Source organism: Mustela lutreola, chromosome 12 (assembly GCF_030435805.1).
Source record: "Mustela lutreola isolate mMusLut2 chromosome 12, mMusLut2.pri, whole genome shotgun sequence".
NCBI lineage: Eukaryota > Metazoa > Chordata > Mammalia > Carnivora > Mustelidae > Mustela > Mustela lutreola.
In genome coordinates, this window is record NC_081301.1 from 78636561 (window position 1) to 78648411 (window position 11851).

The 11851-nt window shown below is 45.0% G+C and overlaps 1 protein-coding gene and 1 long non-coding RNA gene across 3 annotated transcripts; one reads left to right on the forward strand and one right to left on the reverse strand.

The window, feature by feature from the left end:
* The first annotated feature begins 276 nt into the window (after window positions 1-276).
* On the forward strand, window positions 277-4492 carry LOC131812881 (uncharacterized). The gene is made up of 3 exons (XR_009346531.1): window positions 277-933; window positions 2848-3053; window positions 4163-4492. It is a non-coding gene; the product is annotated as an uncharacterized LOC131812881 (long non-coding RNA).
* Window positions 4493-5277: 785 nt separating this feature from the next.
* LOC131812880 (spermatogenesis-associated protein 31D1-like) lies at window positions 5278-11519 on the reverse strand. Of its 2 annotated transcripts, XM_059142841.1 has the most exons (4): window positions 11462-11519; window positions 10526-10568; window positions 9886-9946; window positions 5278-9658 (listed from the first exon to the last, which is right to left on the reverse strand). In XM_059142841.1, exon 4 carries the CDS (start codon window positions 9238-9240, stop codon window positions 5374-5376), a length of 3867 nt encoding a protein of 1288 aa, XP_058998824.1. In that variant the 5' UTR covers window positions 9241-9658; window positions 9886-9946; window positions 10526-10568; window positions 11462-11519; the 3' UTR covers window positions 5278-5373. The 2 variants fall into 2 exon arrangements, with proteins under 2 accessions (XP_058998824.1, XP_058998825.1); XM_059142842.1 differs by lacking the exons at window positions 10526-10568; window positions 11462-11519 and adding an exon at window positions 10098-10179.
* Between the last annotated feature and the right edge of the window lie 332 nt (window positions 11520-11851).

Consider the following 11851-nt stretch of genomic DNA (forward strand, 5'->3'; position numbering starts at 1 on the left):
ATCAACGTCTCAGGGCCACCCCTGTCAGATATTATTATCTCTGCAAGTAATAGATGAGATCTGAGCCAGGCTTCTTGTACAAGGGCAGGCAGCTGGTACAAGGTGAAGTCTTAACAGGGGTCCATATCGCCGCCCTATTCATTACTAGGATCACCTCAGCAAGTTCCATCCAGTGACCTCCGCAAAAGGGGCTCGTGTGGCCCAGGCTCGGCCCCACCCCCAAGCCTCAGCACGTTCTCTGAGGCCCTTAAGCGTTGAGAGGCCTCTAGCCAGGATGGAAAAGGCAGACTGTGGGAAGGGTCCTTCTGGGCAGAAGGGTAGGTCGTTCTGATACCCAGAAGTTCTCTGTCAAAATCTGACTTTGAGGCAAATCAAAACTAGACTTTCAGAAGCGATGGAGACAGGATCCAGAAGACTGAGGTGAAATGCTTAACAGTCAGACGGTACAGCACCGCCGCCATGAAGAAGCCAAACACCACAGCCTCCTCAGCCCCGCACGTAGATGGGCTCACTCTGGACGTGGTCCGCCCCCGCCGAGGCATTGTCCTGAACGTTGTCCAGCTCTTAGCACCGTTTGACCTGGACACAGTCTCCACCCCAGGTGGGGCTCGTCCTCCACGTAGCCCCGCCCCGTGTGTGCCTCGACCTGGACGTGGCCCGCCCCTGAGCGTGGCTCACCCTGGGAGTAATACCGCCCCTGGGTGTGGCTTCCCGAGATGAAGCCCGCCCCTGGATGCAGTCCCCTCCTGGACATGACCCGTCACAGGGTGCGGCTAACCCCGTACGTAGCCACACCCCCAGGTGCGACTCGCTCTGTGCGTGGCTCCGCCCCCAGAGAAGGCGGGTAGGAACCTCTACTTCGGAATCCCATCCGTTACTGGCTCTTCTGACTAGAAGTTTCTGAACTCTGCTGGCGTGCCAGACTGTATTGAGGTAAATATGTTCTCAGTTTTCGAGAAAAGTAGATGATTAAGCCAAATATTCAAACAGTGAAAAAAAGTGTTGTAGGTTGGGAAGCAAGGACAGATCCCCCAGGAAAACCTTCCAGTATAATAGGAAGGAAAGAGAAAAGAAGGGATAGGTGTTCACGTCTTGATTTTGTTACTCTTTTGAGGTTTTTTAATGATGAAAAGTTCTGGTGACTTCTTATTCCCCTGCCGTGGTCCAGCACATCCGCTCAACAAGGGAGGAGACAGGAGAAATTGTAGAAAAGTGAAATCGTTTTGAACACTTAGGTAAGAGAAGTGACTAAAGCACAATCACAGAGGTTGGCTAAAAACAGGGAGCTTTTTTCCTTCACTGGTGTGCCCCTAATGCTTCGAAGAATGCCTAGTGCACACTAAACACAGAAGGAACTAATGGGTTGTTTTCAGGGATTATTGAAGCTGACTAATACTATAGAACATTTATGGTGGCATCGACATAATTACTTGTGTTGATTTTATTTTAGATGTATCACCCCTTTATTAGAATACGGGCCTAAAAAAGACACAACTGACTTTTGCTGTCAAAAGTAGAGCTCTTAGATGGAGAGGAGCAGGGAGCTGGGGGAAGTTGGAGGGGGAGACAGACCATGAGAGACTGTGGACTCTGAGGAACTAACTGAGGGTGTTGACTGGGGAAGGGCTGGTGGTGAGGGCATGTATTTCGTGGAGCACTGGGTGTGGTGCATAAATACAAAATTCTGGAACACTGAAAAGAAATTTTAAAAATAAATAAAAATTTAAAGAAAAAAAAAAAAAAGAGCTCTTTAGGTTTGGAATTAAGTGATGAACCATGACGTTTTCCTTGGAGAGGGAGGAATAAGACAAACCATTGTCAGATGGACAGGGAGATGTATAAAAGCCTTGTAGTTCCAGACTAAGTTGACGAATTGGCATACTGAAGGCATAAACTGAAAGGATGAACTCAGGTGGAATGTCAGACTGTCTGTTCAGATGGCAGAAGTGTTCCTGGTGATAAGTTCTAGGACATGGCCATAACTAAACTGGAATGGAAGTAAAGGGCTCAAGGATGAGAAGGGGTGAACAGTGAGAGACCAGATTATTGGATGGCCTAACCACATGGATGTTGAGGACTCTGAATGATTCCTCCTACTTCAGGTTCGTCTCCTGGACCCCATCCCTCCTCTTTCTTATCCCTAAGTCTCCTCAGAATCAGCGTTTCCTGCAACTCCAAGCTTTAGTCATGACATAAATCTGGACAAGAAAGCAGAAATGGGGGAGAGAAAGAGGTCTGGATTAGACATCTGTTTTTGTTTTGATACCTAGCATTCACTCACCTTCTGAAAACAGTCCCTTTATTGATCTCTAGGGAATTAAATCCATTCTCAGTCTCAGTAATTGGGCAGGTAGAGTTGTTTTTCCCAAACACTCCTATTTTAAGAATGGATCTATAACTCAGGATTGGTCAAAAGATGACATTGTGCTTTTGACAACAGTGATTGGTCAGGGATGGGCATGTGACAAAACTGGAGCCAATAAGGCACAATGAGATTTTCTACAGGGACTACTGAGAAACAAAACTGTTTGTAGCTACAATTAAAGCTTGGAAGTTACACCTAATGCTACAGAACAGTCAGAAAGAAAGTCCAAAATGCCAAGAAATAGAAAGTGAATCTTGAAGACATCGATGGAGCCCCAGCATGAACCCTTGTACTTTAGGCCAGCTTTATTCCCAGACTTTTTCAGGTAGCTAAGTCAATAGATTCTCCTTTTTAACTCAGTTAAGTTGTATTTCCCGTCTTTTACATCCAAATAATTCCTCACAGTATAAGGGGGCTCTCCATCACTGGCTCCCTCTTTCATGCTAGCCCACTGAATATATATTACCTTCTCTGTCCTTCAGGTTGCCCTTCTATGAGAGGGTATTAGAAAGCTGCATTGAGATTGCAGTCCAAGAAAGCAGAGGAGTAAGAGACCTTACTTTTGTCTGGTTGCAAGAATTCAGCTAGATAGCTATCCAATTATTCTGAACACCTGAAAAATCAAGGGGAGATCAAAGAAAAGAGTACCTGCAACTCTACAAACAGAAAAGAGACCATGTTCTGCCAGGTAGGAGGTGGAAAGGAGGAAATCCGAGGTGATATATGGGAAGATAAACCATGGTGATGAGGGAAGGGAAGCCTCCATCAGCAGGCTACAGGCAAGTGAGTAGCAGAGCACAAAATCAGAACGTTCAGAAGTCAGCTCCAGTGAGGGATGTCCCTGTCTGAAAGACTGCTAGGTGCTGAAGCAGGCAGAATCCTAGCTGGGGCAGTATGCTCTCAGGATCCCTGTGATCACAGAAAGAACAGGGGTGCCTGAGTGTGACAGAGTTCCCAGGCATCAGAGCCTTCAACACACAGGTACGTGGAAAATATCCCAAAATGGGAGTATGTGCTTTAAGATCCCTAGTACTACTGCCTTTTTCAATAGTTGAGTGACACATTCTCTCTGATGTTTAAGCTATGAGAATTAAATTTGAAATGATGGGTGTGCTATACTAAATATATTAACAAGAACAGAAATTAAACCTTGCAACCTGTAGGGTTCCCTTCCTCTATAATGTTGGCTAGGTCTACAGAAGCTGAAGGTTACTTCTACACACCTATGGTCTGGGAGCTAGGGCAAAAGAGAGAGAGTGTGGTAGAGCCAGATGAGCCATATTATACCAGCTTCCCTCCCCGCCCCCCAGTTGGAACACTGGTAAGTCAGGTGGTCCTCAGGTTTTATTTTCATTAACCATTGAGGATAAACCCAAACTACCTTGACCTCTCTAGTCACCTTTCCTTCCTTCCTTTGGATGCTCCAATCTCTGTGATGGTTACTTACCAGGTGCAAATTTGTTTATCCATTAAGAAATTTTGACCTTGATGATTGGGCATGAATGAGGACAAAGATCCACTTGGCATGTTTGGAGACTTTTGTGCCAGCAAACTGAAGAAGTTGTCCAAGAACAAACCCTTGCATTAGGAAGACTTCTGAGAAGATTCCAATCATCCCCACTTGTGGTGTTCACACCCTTGTGTAATTACACCTCCCCTTAAGCATAGGCTGGACTTAGTGATTTGCCTCTGAGTGATAGAATAAAGGAAAGGTAACAGGACGTCATTTTCATTGCTAGTTTCCAAAAGATTGTAACTTCTATCTTGTTTGCAAACTCTCTCCTTGCTTTGATGAAGTAAGCTGCCATGCTGGAGAAGCCCACTTGATAAGGAACCAGCCAGATTCAGGCAAGAGCCAGCAAGGTATTGAGGATCTCATTCCAACAGACGTTGAGGAACTGCATCCTGCCAGCAACTATGTGACTGAGTACAGAAGTTGGTCCTTCCCCAGTCAAGCCTCCAGATGAGAATGTAGTAGCCTCAGCTGACACCTTAAATGCAACCTTGAAGCAGATAATCCAGGTAGGCCTCTCCCGAATTTCTGACCCACAAAAGCCATGATATATGTATTTTTTAACCCACTAAATTTTGTTAATATCCATTACACCCCAATAGATAATTAATGCACCCCTCAATTACTGGACCCTTGGGCTAAAATGTTGGAAGTCTGGGAAGGCAGGCACCATATAAGAGGACAGTGTCCCTGACAACATCGCTGAGGGCACTTTCTTCATGCTCAACGACTATCCCATATATTCCTATGCTGAAACTGTATTATTGGGCCTGAATAGCCTCCAGGAGGTGAGGCCTAGCTGACATAGTGTCTTACCCAACAAAGTTTGGGAGGAGATGAAAGAGAGTTTAAATCAAGTTCTATACTTTAAGGGCTTTTCTATTTGTAAAGGCCTGAAGGTTTTCAGAGTAAGCACATTATACTTCTTATAAAAAAAAAAAAAAAAAAGTAAATGTATTAAATACAGGATATCAGAGCAGGATCAAATAAAGGACCCCAGGATAAAACTGAGAAGACCACTGTCCAGCTTTGTACAAGGGACTGGTGCACTTGTAGAAGCCAAAAGCATTAACTACTAATAGTTGAACACACTGCTGGGCACCTGGGTGGCTCAGTGGGTTAAGGCCTCTGCCTTCGGCTCAGGTCATGATCCCAGGGTCCTGGGATTGAGCCCCACATCGGGCTCTCTGCTCGGCAGAGAGCCTGCTTTCTCCTTTCTCTCTGCCTGCCTCTCTGCCTACTTGTGATCTCTGTCTGTCAAATAAATAAACAAAAATCTTAAAAAAAAAAAAAAAGTTGAACACACTGCTTCCTTTCCCTGATTGCAAGCGCCAACCCCCGTCCCAGTGTAGCACACAGAGAACACCACTCTCTATTAGAAGAAATGTTTATTGAGGAGGATTAATATTCTTGGTTGTGCTGAAGGTTGTTCTCATCAGAGGATATATTGTCATGAAAATTGTGAACCTTTATCAATAAGGACTGAATGATTTCTTTAGGGAAATTTTTCTCCCTGCAAGTGCTGGAGAAGCATTTTCTGTCTGAGTAGAAGAGTCAAATCGCTAAACACAGTACGTTCATCAGGGTCACCCCTGGTGGCCCAAAGGACCTGGCATACTTGATGCACACAGGTGGAGCTTGGATGAGGCACAGACTCCCCAGAAGGCAGAGAAGAAGGGCATTGACTCTGGCTTAATAGCTGATTCTCAAAGGCTTCAGCTTTCTGAGGCTGTGTGACCCTATCTCTGTTCTGTGTGATCCTTGTAGGACATTTCTGTGCAGCACAGACAGCTTCTTGGCTGCAGGACTTGATACTTGCCCGTTTCTCTTGTTGTGGGTCAGAAAGAGCCTGATATGTGGAGGGAGGTCTCTTGTCAGGCCCTACCTGGGCCTGTAGTTCCTCCAGCTGCTGGCTTAACTTTGAGGCCTCATATCCACGTGCCTCCTTCTCTTCTAGGACCTTCCCAATGGTAGTGAAATTCTGAGCTTCAGGAGGCCAATCACTCCCAAAAGTAGCCACACTTTCAACTGGGTCTTGGTGCTGCGCTGAGGTGGACATGAACTTGGCTTTTTGCTGGGGACTTTCTTGATGCCCTGTGATTTTTTTCTTGGAATTGATCCACTGAGAAAATTGACTCATCTTTTTTCTGAAGTAACTTTCAAGAGGAAACTGTTCATTCTGTGACAGAGTTGAAGCATGCTTTAATTTTATGTCCTCAACATGGAGGCTCTCCTCTCTGCCTGCAGATGTCCCTACTCCTGAGTCCTCACTTCTGCATTTTCTTGCTTTGGGATCCTGAGGTCTCACTTTCTTTGCACTTCTTTGTGAGAAATTCATAGGCTGGCCCTTACAGAAGGCCAGCTTCAAGCCCAAGGATTCCTTCTGCTCCGCCGTGCTAATTCTGCTGTCCTTAAGTTGGACATGCACCACCTGGGATGCCTCCATGTCCCCGCTGCACACACTCTGGGACTGAGTCAGTGAAGCCTTGGAAGTCAAGCTCTCTGAAGGAAGGTGCATGTCAGTGGGACTTCCTTGAGCCTGGTTATGCTCCTCACTCTCCAGTTTAAACTTTAACTCACTCAGGATCTGTCTTTTCAGGTCTGATAGTTTAGAATCTTGAGGAATCAGTATTTTTGGTGAGGGGTGTTCTGTGGTCAGGGCAGTTTCTACTTTATTCATGTTGGCATTTATTATTTTGGAGCTTCCCAACTCACTGGTTGTCAAGATTTCCCAAGATTGGGATTGAAGGGTACAGAACTCCTTGGTGTCAGATATATCCCTGGACAGGTTGGGCATGGCAAAGTGTTGTAAATTCCTCTCGACCATCACCTTGCCCTGTTCCATATCTACTCTGTTACTGGAACTCAAGTTCTCATGCACTGGCTCATGTCCAGCCCCAGCTCGACTTGTGGGTACCTCTGGGCCACTTGTGTTGTCTGGTACAGTCTCACTGGGTCGCACTTGAGCTCTGATGCTGTGTGTAAGAGGCTGAAAAGTCTGGCTGCCCCACTCAGCTATCTGGATACACTCTGCAGTCTTATGATCAGTGTCAGAGTGTGATGCCTTCAGGCCCCCCTGTCCTTCATTGCCCACAGATGACATAGTGGGGAGAGGATGATCTGCAGTGGGGACTGACTTTGTTGTTCTCACCCTGTTTCCCAAAAAAGGTTTAGAGCTTCCCTCAAGGGGTTTAAAAAAGTCAACTTTGGAATTGACCCCAGAAATATGCATGGCTGAGGAGGAAAAGTCAAATTGGGGAAGAGGCCATATTTTGGCTTCTCTCAACATATAGAATTTTATGGATTCAAGAACCCTGAGTGGTAGACCCCACCTCTGACTCATGCGAAATCTAATAATATGGGCCTCTAGCACCTGTTGTGTCCTGGGATCAAGAAAAGAATGCTCTAGAGTGATGCTCTGGCCGTAAACCCTACCCACCATTGTCTTTTTAGAATCTGTGTTTTCTCGAGCAGTCTGGGAACTCCCAGAAAAAGGCAATGTATTGTCATCAGCCAGCCACGAATAACACACACCTATAGGAATCCTACCCGCAGTGATCTGCCAAAACTTCTTGCTCATATGTAAATTAAGAATACTTTTCGTTTGATTCTGGTCTGTGTTCTTCCTTGAGACATTCAATAATTCATTCCCTGAGTGATTCCTTGAATGACACACACAGTTACTTTTCTCCAAGTCTGCCCTCAGACCCTTCACTAGGTGGCATTCTGAGACCCTTTGTCGCCTGTCTTCTGGACTCTTCTCTAGGATATACCCAAGATTCCTCCTCATATCCTTCCTTAGCTGAAACTTTGTTTGGACCCTCTCATGGAAACTTCCAGGGAGACTCAATTCAGTCTTTGCTATATCTCTGTTACTATGGCCCTGAAACTCAGAGAATTGTGAGTGAACATGTCTGCCTTTGTCTTGCTGAGAGAGTTCTGATAATGTATGCTGAGGCTCCAACACTGCTAGGGAGTCTAGATTTCTAGAGTCATGGAGGCACCAGTGTGGGATTACCGTCCTTGGGCTATGTAACTCCATTGTCTCCTGGGGCTCACAGATGATATGAAAATGGCCAGGAAGGATGGAGACTGGTACATAGGCATGGGATGACTGGCTAACCAGCGGAAGGTTGGGAGCTCGAGGACAAATGGTTTCTTCAGGTTTCTGGAACACAGGGACTAAAGCCCACAAATTTTCCTGTTGCTTCTGCAACATGTGCCATCCCAGGTGTTGATTTTCAGTCAAGATAGGAGAGTCTGATTCATTCCTGGATCTACTGAAAGACACTCCACAGTCCCTAATCAGGGATGAAGAAGGTGGTATGATGGGGAGGCAGGATTGAAAATGGGGGTGGGTGTTCACCTTATTGAAAGGTAGAGGCTGGGATGGGGACAAGGTTTGAGGCAAGGATTGTGGGTGTACAATGGGGAGAGGAAATAGTTGGGAATGAGGAAGTGGTGGAGATGCTTGTATTTTGATGGCAGAGGTATTATGAATTCCATTGAATAAGACAAAGTGAGACTCTGGTGGAGAAGTACTACTAGAAAACAAGAGAGTGGCTACTAAGGACTCACTGTGCAAAGAAGGAAGACCCCAGAAGAGCTGGCTATATTTCTGATGCAAGTTTTCTGCCAAAGCCTTGACATAGAGGAGCTGTTGATAAATAGAGAGCTGCTCTGGTTTGCCTTCAGTATTCCATCCAATATTGGAGGATGTGGTGAACTGTACATCAAGTGGTTGCAGCAAATTCCCTAAAGATGTCCTTTGGTAATCTGACCACATTTGTTTGGAAAATGGTACCTCCTCTTTTACTTTCTTCTCTAAAATCTGGAAAGCCATTCTCTTCTCCATTTGTCTCTGCAATAGGGCCTGGAAGATAAGACCAGGGAAAGAAATTCCACTGGCCTCCTTGTGTTTAGTAGCAGACTCTCTCCTGAGACAGGTTTCTGGTTGATGGAGGTAGACTTGCTCTTGGTGAACATCAGAGTGTGATGATGTGGGGAGGAACATGTTCTTGGCATGGGCCTGCCAATAGGTGAATTCGGAACTCGATGGCTTTGAACAGTCACTACCTCTAATTGTTGGGACATAAGTAGATATCTCACCAGGACTATCTGGAGATGAATTCTCAGGAACAGGTTTCAGTGAGATGGAAATTGATTTAGATTGAATCAAAGTTAAAGGGGAGTCTGGCAGTGGTGAAACAGATGAAGTTGGTGGTGCATGATGACAAGCAAATGAATCACTGGGTTTCCTTGTCTGAGACAGGTGTGGTAAGAGGTTATTTTGTGAAATGGTGGGGTCAAGAGTGGAGATGGTATTCAGAGGTAAAGTGGCCTCTTGTTGTCTGAACATCATATGGTAGGAAAGAAGGAAATGCACGGGATAGAGATATGGAATGGTTCTCTGGGAATTAAGAATCCTAGGCTTTTGGCTCTGGTGGCAGAGAGTACCTAGGGGTGAGGGTAAGAAAAAGTCAGCTAAAGGTTAGGTTGTTTAGGTGAGAAGATGGAGGGGATTGGGGGGAAGGCTCAGGCAAAGAGTCTGGTAGTAGGTCTCCTGGAGCAACTGCAGAGAAGTTGGGAGACAAAGTGAATGATGAGTCAGTCACAGAAGCTGTAGAAACCAAGGGGATCACAGAGGGAGTAGCATCATCCAGGGTCTCTGGAACAGCAGCCGATTCACCTCAGCAGTTGTGCTGTTACATATGTCACAGAAGGGGTCTGGACATAATAGTTGATGAAAGTGGATGGTATCATGATGCCGGCCTAGTGGGCTAAGGGAGATAGGACATACAAAGTTGTAACCAGGACCAGAACAAACATATGTGACCCTGGCTAGTCTGGCAAAGGTAGACCCCCACCCACCAATATCCCCAAGACTTTCAAATTCTAACTCAGAGAATTTTCCATCCCATGTCAATTCCAGGCTTCCCTGAGGATCTAAAAATACATAGACTCTGCTTAAAAGAGGGGTACATAGAAGAAGGTTATGTTTACTCACCTTTACAGAAGAGAAAGCACCTTTCTTGCCTCCCCTACTTCTCTCTGGCAAGTTTTCCACCCTGGGAAACCAAGAGAATAATGAATATAGAAGCGAGAGATCTTATAGAAGCCTGAATAGAGTGTTCTTTAAAGATATCCTTGGTAGATTGGACTTGGAGAGCACCAATTATTAGGATATAAGGTCACATGATCAATGATATTAAGACTTACATTATTTGATCATTCACAGTGGGCTTTTGTATGTATTATCTATCCCATGTGTTACTGAAAACCACCTTATATGGAACATAGGTCAATGGTTACCTCAAAGAGGAAGTTGAGTATCCATGATGTCACAGGTCTTTCACAAAGTCTCAGAACTTCAGAAGTTCTGACTCTTAATGTCTCACATGGCTACATATTGGGCAGCACCCATTGCCCAGATCCATCACTGCTTCATGCTCAGTAATGGTCAGAGCAGGGATTCTGAGAAGGATTTTGCATTCTGACTGCGTGTCCATGAGCCTCTCCTCTGAGGCCTCTGTTTTCTGAGAGGGAATATACCTAGCAGCTGGCATCCTCAGAGATCATGGACCTGAGCCCTCATGGAAAGGACAGGAAGAGCCTTGGAGAGCTCAGGTGGAATAGGCAGAACTTACCATTCAGAGTCCCACCTTTCCTCCTCTTGGCTCTGCCCTGATGCTAGAACGAAAAGAAAAGAGTGAGGGGTGGGGACTTATCTCTCACTTTTCTCTCAGAAATGAAGACATTCTTTATCCAAGAACACAAGGACTGTATTTTAATTTATAGAACTTTGTGTTCCTTGCTTTTCTTAATTTTAAGGTTTTATTTTGAAAAACAAAGGAGGATTTTGTCTGGGAGGTCCATACTTGATATTCTCACTCAGAAGTTCTTTATTCAGATAGGACATACAAACTGAATCCCGACAGTCACATCTGTGCTCCCTTTGGGTAGACCCTGTATCCTAGGCTATAGCTCAGACCCCAGTCTCTTCTCAGAGGCTCAGCACTGTTCTCCTGATCAGCCCAACGTGAAGGCAGGCTTGACGGAGTGATGCTTGACATGGGAATGTGACTCATGATCAAGACTTGGGAAAATTTGTTTTCTTACACAGACCTCATACTCTCCAAATAACCCAATCCGGAACTGCAGAATCATTGTGTTTGGGATTTTACCCAAGAGCCACCACCATACCCAAATAGACTATGTGTTTCAAGTGGAAACATTAGTGCTTCCCTTAATCCTTCGCCACATCTTCATCAGATCTCCTTTCCTAGAGGAGTTAATGTCTATTCTTTCCTTAGACTTCCCATTTTAGGTGTTTATCTGACCTACCAAATTCATTTAGAAATGTGGGAAGAGGTACAGGAAAATAAAGAGTCATTCTCTGAAGGGCAACTTCTGGTTCCAGATCTAACATTTAAAAAGCCTGGGAGTCATCGCTTCAGTCTGTGAAAGAAGCAAAATGCTGAACAGACTAAAAATCAATGACATTTCTTGGAACCACAGTGGCAAACCACTACCTCAAATCTTCAGAGTGTCAATGTAGAAAATCATACCTAAGATTCGCTTACCTGAAACAGAAGGCACTAGTAGCTCATCACTGCTCTCTTGGTAGGAACACTTAAACAGACATTTGACAAATTGCTGAAGGATGCATATGGGCTAGCATGAGAGTGAGAAACTCCTGAGGTCACAATCTAATGGGGCCCCCCATTTATTTATGGGTTATATTATTCATGGGACCCAACCCAACCTGGTTCTTACAGTAAAGAACTACCAAAAAGCAAGGGGGAAATGCTCTTATTTCTGGCAGGGGAGTGTAGTGTTGGAGAGAAAAGAGAAAGGTAAGCATTTGGAAACATTGTGAAATATTCCCAGAGTTTTTTCCATAACAGAAGTCTACTCAATGGGAAAAGCCTACCAGAGCATTATGACCCATGGGAGAAGGCAAATTACCCACT

Bases quoted from the DNA above. Each gene is read 5' to 3' on its own strand.
- LOC131812880 (XM_059142841.1), bottom strand. From the start codon at position 9,240: ATGATGTTCAGACAACAAGAGGCCACTTTACCTCTGAATACCATCTCC.